The sequence below is a fragment of the Protomyctophum parallelum genome (genome assembly GCF_964188405.1).
Source record: "Protomyctophum parallelum genome assembly, chromosome: 16".
NCBI classification, from domain to species: Eukaryota; Metazoa; Chordata; class Actinopteri; order Myctophiformes; family Myctophidae; genus Protomyctophum; species Protomyctophum parallelum.
In genome coordinates this window covers 23,498,594-23,515,505 of record NC_139711.1, presented here as the reverse complement: position 1 = coordinate 23,515,505, position 16,912 = coordinate 23,498,594, and the positions used below count along the sequence as shown (strand labels likewise).

Sequence of the window (16,912 nt, the reverse complement as noted above, 5' to 3'; positions counted from 1 at the left end):
GTGTATAAGCTGCTCGGCTGTGATGCCGCTGGATGATGGCTGCTTTCGGGATCCTAAGTTACGAGCACCGGCCTCTCAAGCGGCCCCGTCTCGGTCCTCCGGACGTCTATCCTCAGGACCCGAAGCAGAAAGAGGTCAGAATGTACAGAACGTGTCGCCTAAAAAGGGCCTGGAAAGCGAGTTATTTAGCGACAGAACACATCGACTGTCTGTGTGGCACTCAGGCAGGCTGGGGCTGCGTAGCGAGAGGCCGTGCACAGAGGAAGAGCTAGCATTAAATTGCTAAGCTAGCCTGCATTACAACAACAATGAGCAGCACAGGCTGCTTGTCAGTCGGTGTGTAGCGTACTATTAGCATCGCGACATCACTTCCAAAACAACCACTTGGCTAGCTGTTTGTTTGCTGTCTTTGCTAGGTCTATCTATCGACCTGGGCGCTTGGGCTTTTAGCTGTGCCGTGTTGTTTAGTGGTGCGTGACTAACTAAGAGTAGTTTGATCTGTAAAAGGAAGATGCTATTAGTGAACTATCTCTGGATTCTCTGCCACAGGTTTAAAGGGATCTTCGTGCTCTCATGTTAACCCTGATGTTAACTAGCTTAATGGAATCATCTAGATTAGAGAATGGACGCAAGTGTCCCTCTAGTCTAGTCACAGTGGGGGGAAAAAATGAAAACATTTAATACCCAACTTGAACTTAACAACCTTTGATACTGAGAGTTGGCGATTTTTTTTCTATTAGCATATATGTAAATGTGGTTGCTACCACGTAGTCATTTGCCATTTGGAGCGATACTCTGTCATAAATAGCCACTGGAAAGATCGAAGATCCAAAACAGAAATAGTTGCTATTACAGCTTCATTTCATTTGCCCAAACTAACCTGAAGAACCAGTAGAAAACCTCTAAAGAACCACACACAGGGGTTGTGTGTTGTTAGATCAATATTGTTGTCCCTGTCCATACTGGCGCTGGTACTGGTACTGTGGTAGTACACAGAGCATTCAGTCATTTAAGCATAACAAATAAGACAACCACTTGGCTTTGTCAAACAAACTTGTGTTATAACAACACAACTTTAATTCTGACTTTCTTTGTTTGGAAATGGCTTGTTTGTGTTGGTGCGTTGTCGTCATGCATGGCTTACTGGCTTCATGGGCATCCGTTCTACAAACCAGTGGTTCCCAAACCTTTTAGCTAATAAGACCCAGAAGAGAAATGGGATGTTTACTAGTGAAAATAGCAGAAGCTCACAGTCACAACACATTGCAAGCTTGCTGATATGCTATTTCCACTACTGCTTAGGGAATTTGTTCTTTATTTTATTCATTACATTCTTTTTTTAACTCATGAAAGTTTTGAGGAAATCTTTAGAACAACTTTTAAAATATAAATTAATGGTAAAATGTAGGAAATTGAACATCCCATGAAAATGGATCCCACAAATGGGTCCCAGCCCAGTGTTTGGGAAACGGTGCTATAAACCAGTGACTCTTGTTCCAGGATGAATTGACTGCTTTGAACGTGAAGCAAGGATTCAACAATCAACCGGCTGTATCTGGAGATGAACATGGCAGTGCAAAAAATGTCAACTTCAACCCTTCAAAGGTAAGCAGTGCTGTGCAGTCATACATGTTCCATTGCATGTTCTCTTTGCGTGGCCTCTGGTTTTATTTTGCCCCTAATACATCGCATTGTTTACTCACATTGTTCCACAGATCAGTTCGAATTTCAGCAGCATCATTGCGGAAAAGCTGCGCTACAACACATTCCCAGACACAGGGAAACGAAAGCCACAGGTCAACCAAAAGGATAACTTCTGGCTCGTCACTGCAAGGTCACAGAGTTCCATCAACAACTGGTTCACAGACCTGGCTGGGACTAAACCCCTGACACAATTGGCAAAAAAGGTAAGGCCCCCAGCCCCTATTTACCAATCATGTGGCTTGGCTTCTGTCCACATGCACTATCTTATAGATTAGAATACAGGAAACAAGATCATGTGGGTATGCTGTGTACAACGCAGCTTTTGAATGATGCTTTCTATTGTTTTACGCTGTCCATGAAAATAATAATCATTAATTTTGACGCTGTGTATACGGTATATACAGTACATTGGGTCATTCATTGATTAACGTTAATCATTGCCATTGAAATCTATCTTTATGAAGGTGCCGATTTTCAGTAAAAAGGAGGAAGTGTTTGGCTACTTGGCCAAGTACATTGTTCCTGTGATGCGCTCAGCCTGGATGATCAAGATGACCTGTGCCTATCATGCTGCCATTACGGAAACAAAAGTCAAGAAAAGACATGTGATAGATCCCTGTATAGGTAAGCAACCACAGTTATTGGTACTACTGTTTTTAAGGAAACCTTGGATCAGTTTGTCTGTCATGTACTCCCAGCTACCTTGGTTAATAATGAGCCATTGTAAAACACTTGGGCTGTGTTCACTGCAATGGGGGGAGAGATAAGATTAACTACACTGTGTGCGCTGTGCAGCCATGCGCTAAAGTCCTATATACTCTACGCTTCCAAAATACATTTTGTGTGTGTGTTCGCATGCGTGCATGGTGTCTGTCCACAGAATGGACCCAGATCATTACTAAGTACCTGTGGGAGCAGCTCCAGAAAGTGGCTGATTTCTACAGGCAGTCTCCCAGCCAGGGCTGCGGCTCCCCGTTGCCAGCCACCCCTGCTGAGGTGGAGACGGCCATGAAGCAGTGGGAATACAACGAGAAGCTCGCAATGTTTATGTTTCAGGTCTGTTGAGTCTCTCCTGAGTTATTATCTGTTTACTGGTGTAGCTTTATTATCCCTAAAACTCTCCCACGCCTACAGGTTTCAGAGCTACTGTGTGTCTTTTAAAAGAGAGCTTATCTTGTTTACATTTGTTGTTACAGGAAACAACAGGTGGTCCAGTAGTAAACACTGCAGGCAAAATATGCAGCTGACCAACTGTATTTAACAGTTATTTCCCAAAGCCTAAGGGCGCTACACACTTTACCACTTTTAAAGTGGTCAGGGAGTCATCCGAACGTTAAGCATTTCACAAAAGTCTCTTTCTTGAAATCGGTAGTCATAATATCGCGGTGGTTTTCACACTATATGATTGATCACCGACAAGTGATCACACACTGCAAGATATTTCACAAGACTCATCGCTAAAAATAGAGCCCTGCAGTGGCAGCGGGGTACCGCGTTGTACCCACAGGTAACAATGCAAATCTTGGGGGCGCGGCCGGTATTTAAATAGGGTAGCATACAGCATACACGGTAGCATATAGCCTATTAGCCTTGTGACTGTCTTTCTCTCCCCCCTCTCCATCTCTCGTGTGTGCTCCACGTGTACAGCGCAGCATAAAGACAAACTATTTCTATGTCCAATTCCTCTCAAATCACTCAATCACACTCTCATTCGGTTTTCTAATTTTATTTGTGGATCTCAATGAAAATAATGCAGGCTTATACAGGACTGTACGGTAATATTGGGGTAGCCTACTATGTGGGACTAAATGGCAAGATATGTTTTTGTTGTGGGCAGGAGAGACGGTCATGTCCAGCGACCCTCCCCTCGCCACCTGCTGTGTTCTCAATGGCTGTAGCACAGATTTGCTTGAGGAAGTGATTGCAAGCCCATTCATACTTGCCGAGTCGGCCACAAATGTCAAATCTGCTAGATATCTAGTAAGTAGAAACGCTCGGGAAGGCATCACCGACCGCTATTGTCACGGCCGGATCTTCTCGCATTAAATCGAAACCTTGACAAGCAAAGTTTGATCTTGTGTCAGATCGGGGGTTTGGTCGGCGAGCGCAAAAAAAGGCCCCCCGACAGCATAATCGGACCAAATATCTTGCAGTGTGTAGTAGCCATAACATAATATTAACTTGTTGTGATTTATTTTCATTTATTTGGCTTTGTTGTTACCAGGATGGTATGCTAGACAGACATGAATTCCTGACATGGGTCTTGGAGTGTTTTGAGAAGGTCCGACCTGGCGAAGATGAACTTCTCAGGTTGCTACTGCCACTCCTGTTACAGGTATACAAATCCATTCATCCATCCATCACCTCCTCAACTGCTCACATAGTATGTGCCAGCATTTTTCTATCCAGGGAATGTTGGCTCAGCAACTTCATCCTTTGGCTGCCTGAGCTGCCTTGCTCAAAGGCAGTGCTGAGCAAACCATGAAGGCAATTGAACAAGGAAGGAAAGTCACTGTCATGGCATTGGGGTTGGCCCCGTAGTCCATCATGATGATCACATTTGCTGTGAAACAACCTGATACTAATGGGCTGTAACGCTTGAAACCCACAGGGTGCACCAGTGCGCAGGGGGCACTATACACCCCCATGTTAAGGAATTGAAACACATTGATCACATGTCCGCTGTGGCCAGGTTTGGCAAGAACAGTCGGGCACAAACCTCTGTGCACAATCTTTGTTGGGTTCCCACCATAAGTTCAGACTGGCCACCCAAATCAAATCTTTGGGCTTTCCACATTGGAATCTGATTAGGTATATACAGTTTGTACAGCAAAAAAAAACATGGAAACCGATTTTGGGGACTCGGATGTGAACCACATTGAAATGCGATTCAAATCTGATTTCTAAAGTTGTGTCTCAGTCTGGATACATGGAGACCGAAGCCTGATTCATACTTTATCGCAACAGTAACAGTGTTGCTCACCCAAAAATGTCAGATCTACAAATTCCTGGTGTGGCAGCCACATTGTGAGCTAGTAGATCGACTAAAAGACTAAAACGGATAGCCTTGTGACTGTCTCCCATTCCACAGTACTCGGGAGAGTTTGTTCAGTCGGCCTACCTGTCCAGGAGGCTGGCGTACTTCTGCACACGCCGTCTCAACCTGCTGCTGAGCGATGGGAGCATGGGCCCTGGCACGGGAGGACACCCGACCCACGGCATCTTGGCACAGCCGGGGAATGCCCTCCCGCCCACTCCAACCTCCCAGCCAGCGGGAGGGAACCAGCCCCAGACTCCATTCACTGACTTCTACATCTGCCCCCAGCACAGGCCTCTGGTGTTTGGACTCAGCTGCATGTTACAGGTATGACTCCTGCTTGAGACGTCCTTGGGGTTTAATATGTAAACAAGACTTACTGATAATGCAGGTGTCTGTAGTCGAACGGTTCGTCTGTCTGACTTCCGGAAATTATGGAAATATTAATGCGATTCAGCTCGTAAAGCAATGGAGTATGGACATTAGGTGACTGCGAACAGATAAGTGCAAAACGTATTAACTCATTAGCTATTTTGGCTACTTTCTCTTCCGGGCCGACGTGTGGCTATGCTTGACGTATCCGCCACGTGTGCGTATTCTTTTTTTTTTTTTTTTTTTCAATAAGATTTTTATAGATTTTTACATTTTATGACTGACAAAGACAAGAAAAACAAAACAAACAAACAAAAACAGACAGCTCAGCTCAGCTACAAAAATAATATACAAATATGGACACATTTGCAGTTTGGTGCTTGAAAGCCTAGATGGGTTAACAACAAGAGAAAATAAAATAAAAGATATGCATATACATACATACATACATAATAATATTCATAACTTTATCAATCAAGGTTAGTGGCATCGCTTCTGTCCAGGAACCCTATGGTCAAGGTGGTAGCTAACTGAGGGCCAACAAATCTCAAATATGGGTCCCATATTTTATAGAAGGTATCTGTGGTGGAGCGTAGCAGGCAGGTTAGGAATTCCAACGGCATGCACTGCATGATTATTTTGTACGTGTGCGTATTCTTAACGTATTTGCCATGTGAGCGGTCCTAGCCAATAGACACGATGAGGTTACAAAGTACACATATAGAGTTATATATAATGGAGACGTCACCGGATTTCTCCTCCCATCCATTGTATTGAGTTGCTCACCCAGGCCAGCGCATGAGGCGTTCTTCTGGGTTGGAACCAGTGTATTCTGGGATTCCATACATGAACGCGCTGGGCCGTTCATAGCATTGTACGTGTTCACATTATGGCCCATAGTGCCATGGCCCATAGTGTAATACCACTTTCGGCCACCATGTCTTTCGTGCTTCAGTGTTTCCTCTCGGTGACATCTTTATTATATATACTCTACACAGAGGCAATGTGTGTGCAGATGCTTCATCGTGGTCAGTACAGGAGAGTCCGTCGTTCTTTTTTTGGGGTGAAATGGTTAATGGAGCAATGTAGACGTAGGCATCCAATAACATACGGCTGTGAGGCAGTGTTGTTAATGTTATGAGGCTTGGAGTGTCCAGCGGCCCAGTAAAGCAACCACACATGCACAGTAAGGGTGAAGCTGTGGTATAAACCACACATGCACAGTAAGGGTGAAGCTGTGGTATAAACCACACATGCACAGTAAGGGTGAAGCTGTGGTATAAACCATGCAGGCGCAGTAAGGGTGAAGCTGTGGTATAAACCATGCAGGCGCAGTAAGGGTGAAGCTGTGGTATAAACCATGCAGGCGCAGTAAGGGTGAAGCTGTGGTATAAACCACACATGCACAGTAAGGGTGAAGCTGTGGTATAAACCATGCAGGCGCAGTAAGGGTGAAGCTGTGGTATAAACCATGCAGGCGCAGTAAGGGTGAAGCTGTGGTATAAACCACACATGCACAGTAAGGGTGAAGCTGTGGTATAAACCATGCAGGCGCAGTAAGGGTGAAGCTGTGGTATAAACCATGCAGGCGCAGTAAGGGTGAAGCTGTGGTATAAACCATGCAGGCGCAGTAAGGGTGAAGCTGTGGTATAAACCATGCAGGCGCAGTAAGGGTGAAGCTGTGGTATAAACCATGCAGGCGCAGTAAGGGTGAAGCTGTGGTATAAACCACACATGCACAGTAAGGGTGAAGCTGTGGTATAAACCATGCAGGCGCAGTAAGGGTGTAACTGGGAAAATGCTAATGAACGCAAATAAACAGCGTTCAGTTTGTTAATTTGGAAAAAGGGCTTTGTGGTGCCCTGCATAACATGATGGTCGATGTCTGTGTGCAAAATGCAGATGAACTGCAAGTGAAGGGGAGCAGGGGGGCTAGGACATACAGAGATACACACACACACACACACGGACAGATACTTGCTTTATATTGTTAGGCCTGCTCTGTTTAACAGTAGGATTGTCCAAACAGACAGTATTATAATAGAAACCAATTCTATCTGTTTTTTCTTTGCTGTTTTTTCCTGCAGAGCATAGTGCTGTGCTGCCCCAGTGCTTTGGTGTGGCACTACTCTCTCACAGACAGCAGGATCAAGACTGGCTCGCCTCTGGACCTTCTACCCATCGCCCCCTCCAACCTGCCTATGCCAGGGGGCAACACCACCTTCACACAGCAGGTAGCGTCGCCCTCAATCTTGATGTCACTCCTTTCAGAATGTTATTATAAAATTGATTGCTGAATCATTTTTGAGTTTGTTTTGCAATAACAAATTCCTCTTACACACCGTAGGTCCGTGCCAAGGTGCGAGAAATTGAAGAGCAGATAAAGGAGCGAGGACAGGCGGTGGAGTTCAGGTGGTCCTTTGATAAGTGCCAGGAGACCTCAGCGGGTAAGAAAACAATTCCCTCCACAGCCACCCTCGAGATGTCACCAAATGATTGCAGCCCTTTCAGATGAAATGTGTGTACTATTATTACATTGCATTTTTAAACCGTTTTTCCCCCTGACCTGTCCTCAGGTTTCACTATTGGGAGGGTTCTCCACACCCTGGAGGTTCTAGACAACCACAGCTTTGAGAAGTCTGACTTCAGCAACTCACTGGACTCTCTCTACAACCGGATATTTGGCTCTGGCCAGAGTAAAGATGGCCACGAGGTAAGGGTCAATAAAAGCATTCTCTGTGTCATAGCTGGAAAATGTGCATTTCAACTGGATAGGATAAAGACATGCTACATGTGCACAAAAGACCACCAAAAGCAAATACACACCATCAATGTTGAAGACACCCTTTTCATTATTCGTTATATAACAGGGGTGTGAAACTCATTTTAGGTCACAAGCAAGATTGGGCAAAATGTGACTTCATGTGGGCTGGGCTAGTTGTGCATTGCCCTTTTCTTTGTCAACCTGCTTGCATGGAGTACAGGCTTTAGTTCCGACACTATTATTGGTCCGACAGTCATTAGGCCGACAACCTACCTCAAACCATAACCGCAAGCATGGGAGCAGCTCATGTTCGAGTGCTAGTCTGACCGGTGTTCCCGCATGTTGGACTAATGCTCCGTCAGAATTACCATCGGATCACTTGCATGTCCGTGTCTCAGTCTTTTCTTTTCTTTTTTTGTTTCTTATGAAGAACATTACCTAGCAAGCATTACCTTTTTATAATTGGTATTCATATACAGCTGTGGCCTACAAGGCAATTGTGATGATATATGAGAGATTGCAAATATGCTATTTGGGTTTTTTAGGTAGCCCCACCCTTTCCATTAATAAACCATTTGAAATCGAACATTAGCAGACAGAAATATAGAACTAATGAACAAATAAGTAAATGTAGGCTAAACAATTACATCTTTATTAAGATAAAGAGTAGAAGAGCTAGCTCACACAGCTCCCAAATGAACGAGGTTGTGACAATAATAAGTAACAAAACAAACAGACCACCAGCACTCACGGATCCCTCATCTATTGTGGGCACGGTACACGTTTCAGCTATAAGCCATCATACTGATGATTGCACAGTTAGTTTTTCTCTCAGTGAAGACTTGGAAACCATTCCACATCGGCTCAGGTCTCTGACATCACACTGTCATTATGCGTAACCATTACTCAAAGCTGTGAATATTTATAGCATTACTTCTTCACCTGCATATCGAGAAACAACACTTGAAAATGATTCTGAAAATCCATTCTTTCCCTTGTCCCTGTTCAAGACATTAGCTGGCTTGCTCCTGTTGCACTTCCCTCCAATTTATTTTAATATGAAAGACCCTGCTAGTATTCAGTCGCACATTTGTTGCAGCCCTGCATAAACATTAAGCACCTGGTCGAGACACTGGACCGACTGAAGGTTGACATTCATGCACAGAGGGTGGGTAATTGACTTCTTATCGTTTGTCTAAGTACACGCATCAAGCTGCCAGCAGCTGGCTACAGACGGGGATAGGGACAGGGGCAAGAGAGCGGCCTGAAAGCACAACACTGTTGTACCAACATGTGTATAAAATGGGGTTTAGCCAGCCGGGGCGCCTGATGGAGGGGAAAGGAACTGGTCTGAAAACGTGTTCCTTCCACGTGCTACGTCCGGCCGGGGGAACTCCCCCCCCCCCCCCCCCCCCCCCCCCATTAGATAATAGACACTGGGTGAAATAATGTGTTGCAAACGCTTGGGATAAAGAAAAAGACTAGTCAATTTAGCTGATTATTTATATACACACACACTTGCACTCAGACACACACACACACACACACACACACACACACACACACACACACACACACACACACACACGTGTGTGTGGTGTTTGCATAAATCCATTGATACAAAATAATTCATATAAATGTATAAAAACACTTCTCAATTAAATAGAAAAAGTAATCAATTGAATAATTGCTAAAAAATAAACAAACTAATAAATGATCAATAGCAGCCCTAGTACAGATATTTGGAATATAAAATGAATCTTAACAAAAATCATCCGCCAGTTGACAATAGCAATATAGCCCAGGAAGAGAACATGAAGTGTTCACAATTTATTGCATTACAAAGATTACTTTTTAGTTCTCATCTTCAGATTTTTATTTTCTTTCTGAAAGCATCAGCTTTGTGATGAATATATAGTGAATTGTAAGATCTCTGTTTTATCTTTTGAACTTTGCTTCCACTGTTTGTTTGCCGTTTTCTTTTAGCTCTCTTTTAGCACTCTTCTTATCCATACAGAGTAGAATTAGTTTGAAGTTTCCACTATCAATAGCTGTACATTGGTCATCGTGAGAACTTAGACACTATGGTTTTGCATGAGGCATCCATCACGTAATTCATGCATACTGTCTCACAAATTGCACATTAAAAATATTTTCAGCCGTGAAATTTTCCTTTGCTTTGTGTGTGTGTGTCCAGATGTCCCCAGATGACGATGCTGTGGTGACCCTGCTGTGTGAGTGGGCGGTGTGCTGTAAGCGCTCGGGCAGACACAGGGCCATGGTGGTGGCCAAGCTGCTAGAGAAGAGACAGGCAGAGATAGAGGCAGAGGTGAGTCAGCCCCTGTCGCATCCATCCGTCCACGCCGGCTCGCTACAAGCTCACAGTGTGTCGCCTCGCTTTGTGAGCTTGTATATCTAGCGGTTTTCGGTGTGCACAACCAAGATTTATACGTTACACAGACATACTGACTGAGATAGACGGTTTAGCAGCCCCCTCTGCAAACTGACTGCCCTATCTCCTGCTCATACAGCCCCAACACACACATACACAATCTCATCCCTTGCACAGTTTTCTGTTTTTTCTGGGATTAATGACTACCACTGCTGTTCTGCTCTTAATGAGCCATTGTGCTCCCCGCTTGTAATGACTCTTAACAAGGGCTGCTACCACATGTAGGTAGAAACATCTCTCATTTATAAGCTCTACCTTTGTGGCTTCTGCGCCCTAGTAGTAAAACCAAATTCAGGTAAGACACGCAGCCATGACATGTTCTCACCTATGGTTTGTTTTGTGTGTGTGTGTGTTTGCATTTGCAGAGGTGTGGTGAGTCGGAGGTAGTGGATGAGAAGGGCTCAGTGTCTTCAGGCTCACTATCAGCAGCTACGCTACCAGTGTTTCAGGATGTTCTGCTGCAGTTTCTGGATACTCAGGCCCCCACACTCAGTGAGTTTTCATCTCTTTTTGAGTGGTGCAGCCACTCCAGAGAGAGAGTGTGTGTGTGTGTGTGTGTGTGGGGTACCAACAGGTGACAAAGTGGCACTGTTGAGGTTCACACTATTTGACCAGATGGCTATACTTTGGTCTTCGTTTCTGACTTCAACATGCCTCTCGTTTAAAATATTAACGCTTCTAGAGAGACTTTATCGTAATCATTGTAAGGTAAGCAAGCAACATTATGCCTCCCGGTTTTTGTATGGAACGGAATGGGGGGGGGGGGGGGGGGGGGGAATTCAGAGTAAAAGCTGCCATATCGGCTCGGCACCCCGAGCTCCTATTTTGAAAGGTTTATGAAGGATTATTTGTGATTTCCTTGGCATTTGAACCTTCCACTGTAAAGTCCTGTAATGTTGTCATTGTAGTAATTTGAGCTTATTCTGTTAATGTCAGTCTCTCCGGAAAACAATGCCACGGTTAGGGTCAAACTTTGTTGCATTTCTCTTCAACACATGCTAGTAGCAGTGTGTGTGGGAGGAGTGTTAAAGGGGTGAAGATGAGGCTGTAAACAATGTGTGTGTGTGTGTGTGTGTGTGTGTGTGTGTGTGTGTGTGTCTGTGTCCTTTTAGCCGAGCCAGGAAATGAGAGTGAGCGGGTGGAGTTCTCCAACCTGGTGCTGCTGTTCTGCGAGCTGATCCGTCACGACGTCTTCTCCCACAACATCTACATGTGCACGCTCATCTCCCGCGGCGACCTGGCCTCCGACGCCCACTTCCCCCGCCCCCGTTCCCCCAGTGACGAGCCCTCTGACGAATCGGAGCGCAAGGAGCAGGACACGGGCAGCGGTGTCAAGATGGAGGCACGTCGGAAGCACCCCGTTTTGTTTTTTATGTGTTGTGTGATGAGTCATTGTGAAGGGGTGTTTGTACACTGTGGGAACCCGCTGGATGTGGGAGAATAACGTGAGCTCTCTGTGTTTATGCAACAGGACACTGGGCTGTCGGAGTCTATGGAGATCGATCACAACTCCAGCGCCAACTTTGACGAGGTAGGCACAGCGTTCAGTGTTTTCTGCTTATTAACTTTGACGAGGTAGGCACAGCGTTCAGTGTTTTCTGCTTATTAACTTTGACGAGGTAGGCACAGCGTTCAGTGTTTTCTGCTTATTAACTTTGACGAGGTAGGCACAGCGTTCAGTGTTTTCGGCTTAGTAACTTTGACGAGGTAGGCACAGCGTTCAGTGTTTTCGGCTTAGTAACTTTGACGAGGTAGGCACAGCGTTCAGTGTTTTCTGCTTATTAACTTTGACGAGGTAGGCACAGCGTTCAGTGTTTTCTGCTTAGTAACTTTGACGAGGTAGGCACAGCGTTCAGTGTTTTCGGCTTAGTAACTTTGACGAGGTAGGCACAGCGTTCAGTGTTTTCTGCAAATTTTAACATGTGTAACACTAATGTCGCCTGGACTCCAATTTAGTTAACCCATTAAAATTGGGAAAGCATCTGTGCCATTTTGTGTGTGTTCTGACAGATATGCCCATATATGTTTTTAAAATAAATTGTAAAATGGGGATCAGCAGCCTGAGCATCAGGGAAATAATAAATATAATGAATAAATGAAAAAAGTAGTAAAGAAAAAACATGGGCACTTCACATATTAGGAGGGCAGTATCAGTCACCAGAAAAAAGGTTTTCGTTAAAATGGATGTTGAAGTTACAATGGGTTTGTATAGGAAGGGGGCGGGGCAGCTAAAATGTATATAAAAAGTCTAAATACTGAATCAAGCAACTTAAAAACTGTCCGGGGTGTTCACAAAAGCCTGAGTAGACGATAAAGTTTTATTAAATAAAAAAAGGTGAAATATCCCTTTAACCACGTCCTGCGTCCCTGCCCTGGCCATGTCGTCATAGGTGAACATTCAGAAAATAGGCAAAAGTATTTGATCTACAAGCTCACAAGTGGCAACATGCTTTGGAGATCAGCTGTTTGAGGGTTTAAGTCAAGGAAGCTCCTCCCAGGAAAATAAAAAAGTTATGTGTTCTTGTGCCCTTTGCATCATTTGAGCCACCTTTCTCCTTGCAGATGTTTTCTCCGCCTATGCACTGTGAGTCAAAGGGAAGCCCCTCGCCCGAGAAGCCCACCCCAGATCAGGACAGCAAGGCCGCCTGTAAAGACAAGGGCATGGACCCTGCCTTCCCACAGGTGTACGAGCAGCCACGCCACATTCAGTACGCCACCCACTTCCCAATACCTCAGGTAAGCACAGTCACTCACGGGCAGGTTTTTGTGTGTTGTCTCTGATATTGATTCGCTCAGCATCTCATTCATTCACAGTTTTCACACTATGCAATTTAACAACATAAACATCACAATATTGGATGTTTTAATTTATATTGGCACAGAAGAGTGGCCGTCAGTATGATTTCTACCTTTCTACCATGTCAGGCTGTCTAATTCCATGTTGTCCTCGGATTGTATCTCCTTTCCTGCAAACTCTGAACTCATTACACAAAACAAACAGAAAATGTTAGCTTTTTTGAGATGATAGACGCTGTTTACAAACCCCTGTTGAGATCAGTCAGCGCCAGCGGGTAATGAGGTTGGGGTTGGCTGAGCTTTATGTATCGCATAGACTGTCTTATCAGTGTTGTCTCATCGCAGCGGCATGCTTATCGAGTGCATCCGGCTTATGCGGATTGCGTTCTAATCTCTCTCTACCCAGGAGGAGAGCGCCAGCCATGAGTGCAACCAGCGCCTGGTGGTGCTCTATGGCGTCGGCAAGCAGCGAGATGAGGCGAGACATGCCATCAAGAAAATCACCAAAGACATCCTGAAGGTGCTCAATCGCAAGAGCACGGCAGAGACGGGTAATTGCAATTGTCGCCACTTGTCTCTCACATGACCTTTTCTGTGTTGCGTCGATTTGTTTATTTATATATATCAAAAATATAAAAAACAAAGGGCTTCTCAAATTTTTTGGTAATCTATATAATTACCACTAAGAAAATATTCGATAGCTGCAGCCCTGCCATGCTTTTGTGCGTAATCCCCTGCTCTGATGTGAAGAAACCACTTGCTATCCCACTTTGACTGCTGGTCCACCTGTGATCTGATGATAACTCCAAAGTTACGTACTCATTAGTCTTCATTAAAATACGTTTCCTTTTCCCCTTTTTAACATATATATTTTTTTCCCCCTCTTACTTCCTCACACGCTTCCATTCTCTACTTCATCAACCCCCTCTGGGGAGGATGCATCGTTCAATATTCATCCCATCCCATTTCTATGCTAATGTCATCTGGCTTGCAGGCATTTTATCTAGGATGCGTGTGACCTTATTACGGTGATTTAAGATTTTCCAACTAAGTTATAGTTGCGTAGATTTAAGTGCTCTGGTGTCGCTGTAGCACATTCCCTATGTGAGCCGATGACCTTTAGGCACAGTAACACTTGACCACGTTTCCTTTTCTGATTCTTTTTAATGCCATCCCTTTCAGATGAAGCTCCACAGTAGCCAGGGTGTATGGAAATAATATACTGGTCATAAATTGGCATATTAAACTCAATTTTAAAGATGGCTCATTTGACAGACTGAAAGAAAAAACAACCTTAAACAATTCACCATCTTTTTCTTGCCTCTCCGTCTTCCTTACTACTTTTTTAGGAGGCGAAGAAGGGCAGAAGAGGAAGAGGAGTAAGCCCGAAGCCTTTCCCACTGCAGAGGATATCTTCTCCAAATTCCAGCATCTCTCCCACTTTGACCAGCACCAAGTCACCTCTCAGGTAAGACCAGACATCTGTAGTCCACTTTGACCAGCACCAAGTCACCTCTCAGGTAAGACCAGACATCTGTAGTCCGAGTCACTAAACGAATTAAACCATTTGAATATAAATGGGATCGTATTGCTGACTGCAGCATTTAAATGTAGTCCTGTGACCATATAAACGGAATTAAATTGTCTTAGCAAGATGCACTGAATACTGGACGATATTTAACTGATGATGCCATTGTGTAAATGGCAGTTAAAATGATTTTAATTAGCCACAATTTGGCTAAAAGTGGTGAATAGTGAAGATAATAAGTTTTGGAAATCTTTTAATGACATTCCCAAAACAGGGACACCAGGTTGAAAGTGGAAAGTGGTTTAAGGGTCTCAGATGTCAGAAAATAAATCCAGTTTTAACATTTTATATTTAAGAAAAGGATATCCATCCAGTAACAACCATGACATGCAATAATCCTTCTATTAACATGCTATAAAAAGTGTTTTGATGCCAAGGACCTTTTTTGTACACGGTCAAGTGTGTTTATTTTGTGATCATCATGTTTGTGCAGGTGTCCAGGAACGTGCTGGAACAGATCACCAGCTTTGCCTTAGGGATGTCCTATCACCTGCCCCTTGTCCAGCACATACAGTTCATCTTTGACCTCATGGAATACTCCCTCAACATTAGTGGCCTCATCGACTTTGCCATTCAGGTATAAACACGCATCGGTGCACCACTCTTCCAGGACTGGAAAGGGACCTGTTTTTTCTAAGTGTGGGTGTGCGGGGGTCTCCTTTCAACACACAAATCGCACATTAGGACTTGGCCATGCAAAAAGATTTCAGTCATGAGATTTTATTTTTGCTTCAATCCATGATGTGTTGTGTGTGTTTGTTAGCTGCTGAACGAGCTGAGCCTGGTAGAGGCGGAGCTGCTGCTGAAGTCGTCCAGCCTGGTGGGCAGCTACACCACTGGCCTGTGTCTGTGCATCGTGGCCGTGCTGCGGAGGTACCACTCCTGCCTCATCCTCAACCCTGAGCAGACGGCACAGGTGTTTGACGGGTACGTACGTCCAGCACAACCCTCCCAACATTTTATATCGGTGGTTCTCAAACCTTTTCGTGTCAAAGACCTCCAATCTGCTGTATTGGAATAGCCAACATATAAGTGCATGTAGTGGTTAAAGTAATTGTGATGCTATGTTAACTACTTTTGCTGTCTTTCTCGCCCCCCCTAGTGGCGAAAAATAAAACTTCTGGGAACTCAGATTACTTTTGCTGTGGACCTCCTGGAATTACAGTTACAATGTCCTGATGTAAAAGAAAATAATTCAAAAGAAACAAATGAGGCTGTATGTATATGGGCAATCTAAATCTTTTGGAAATCATTTTTATTTTGTTGAAATTGATAAGTAAATGTAATGGTCGTATGGCACACTGACTATGAAGAAAATAAAAACATGGCATTTTGATGTCAAAAGGTTTTCCGACCCCTGATTTAGTCGCAAGCTCTTATGCTTTCCATTGGTTAAATATTTATGAAACCTGCAGACTTTAACCACTTTCAAGAGGTTTCTGGTGTTCTCGAGTATCAAGGTTGAAGTGGTTACGGATGGCGCATGCCGTGTGGAATCCATGAGCATTGTTGAATGTTTTCTCAGGCTGCGTATCGTGGTGAAGTCAGGCGTGAACCCGGCAGACTGTTCCTCAGCAGAGCGCTGCATCTTGGCCTACTTGTATGACCTCTACACCTCCTGCAGTCACCTCAAGAGCAAGTTCGGAGAAATCTTCAGGTAGAGAGAGAATAAAAGTTAAAACCAAAAAACACTTCAGTAATCCACATAATTGTGTGTGGTCCTGTAACGGGTTCTAAGTGTCCTCCCCTTGTGCCGTCCCCAGTGAGTTCTGCTCCAAGGTAAAGAACTCCATTTACTGCAACATCGACCCATCGGACTCCAACATGCTGTGGGACCCTGGGTTCATGATGGAGGCCATCGCCAACCCCTCGGCACACAACTTCAACCACTCCATGGTGGGCAAGATCCTCAACGACAGCCCCGCCAACCGCTACAGTTTTGTCTGCAACGTGCTCATGGATGTGTGCGTGGACCACCGAGACCCTGAAAGGTGCGTCGGTATTGTTTTTTGTGTCACAGAGACAATTTGTTTTTGGAGAGCGTTTAATGCACAACTCAAAGTCAAAATGACTTATAGTTACTTTAAAGTGAAGCATCACCGGCTTGGAACCTAAATACCTAACATTGTTTTAAGCCCTACCCCACAAGGCAAAGAGATAATTTTGAATTACCCTATTGTCGCACGTCCAAACATCAAT

At 44.4% G+C, this 16,912-nt stretch overlaps 1 protein-coding gene across 2 annotated transcripts in view; it reads left to right on the top strand.

Moving 5' to 3' along the window:
* The window catches only part of med12 (mediator complex subunit 12), a 52,478-nt gene continuing 35,566 nt past the window's right edge, over positions 1-16,912 (top strand). For both annotated transcript variants that reach the window (XM_083786078.1, XM_083786077.1), the window contains exons 1-21: positions 1-134; positions 1,501-1,605; positions 1,716-1,907; positions 2,169-2,328; positions 2,585-2,760; positions 3,929-4,039; positions 4,796-5,068; positions 7,201-7,347; positions 7,461-7,560; positions 7,690-7,826; positions 10,075-10,206; positions 10,695-10,821; positions 11,442-11,671; positions 11,801-11,860; positions 12,892-13,065; positions 13,532-13,676; positions 14,475-14,593; positions 15,147-15,290; positions 15,477-15,640; positions 16,239-16,370; positions 16,477-16,704. In XM_083786078.1, the coding sequence (XP_083642204.1) occupies positions 33-134; positions 1,501-1,605; positions 1,716-1,907; positions 2,169-2,328; positions 2,585-2,760; positions 3,929-4,039; positions 4,796-5,068; positions 7,201-7,347; positions 7,461-7,560; positions 7,690-7,826; positions 10,075-10,206; positions 10,695-10,821; positions 11,442-11,671; positions 11,801-11,860; positions 12,892-13,065; positions 13,532-13,676; positions 14,475-14,593; positions 15,147-15,290; positions 15,477-15,640; positions 16,239-16,370; positions 16,477-16,704 (3,158 nt within the window). In that variant the 5' untranslated portion in view covers positions 1-32. The remainder of the gene's footprint in view (positions 135-1,500; positions 1,606-1,715; positions 1,908-2,168; positions 2,329-2,584; positions 2,761-3,928; positions 4,040-4,795; positions 5,069-7,200; positions 7,348-7,460; positions 7,561-7,689; positions 7,827-10,074; positions 10,207-10,694; positions 10,822-11,441; positions 11,672-11,800; positions 11,861-12,891; positions 13,066-13,531; positions 13,677-14,474; positions 14,594-15,146; positions 15,291-15,476; positions 15,641-16,238; positions 16,371-16,476; positions 16,705-16,912) is intronic.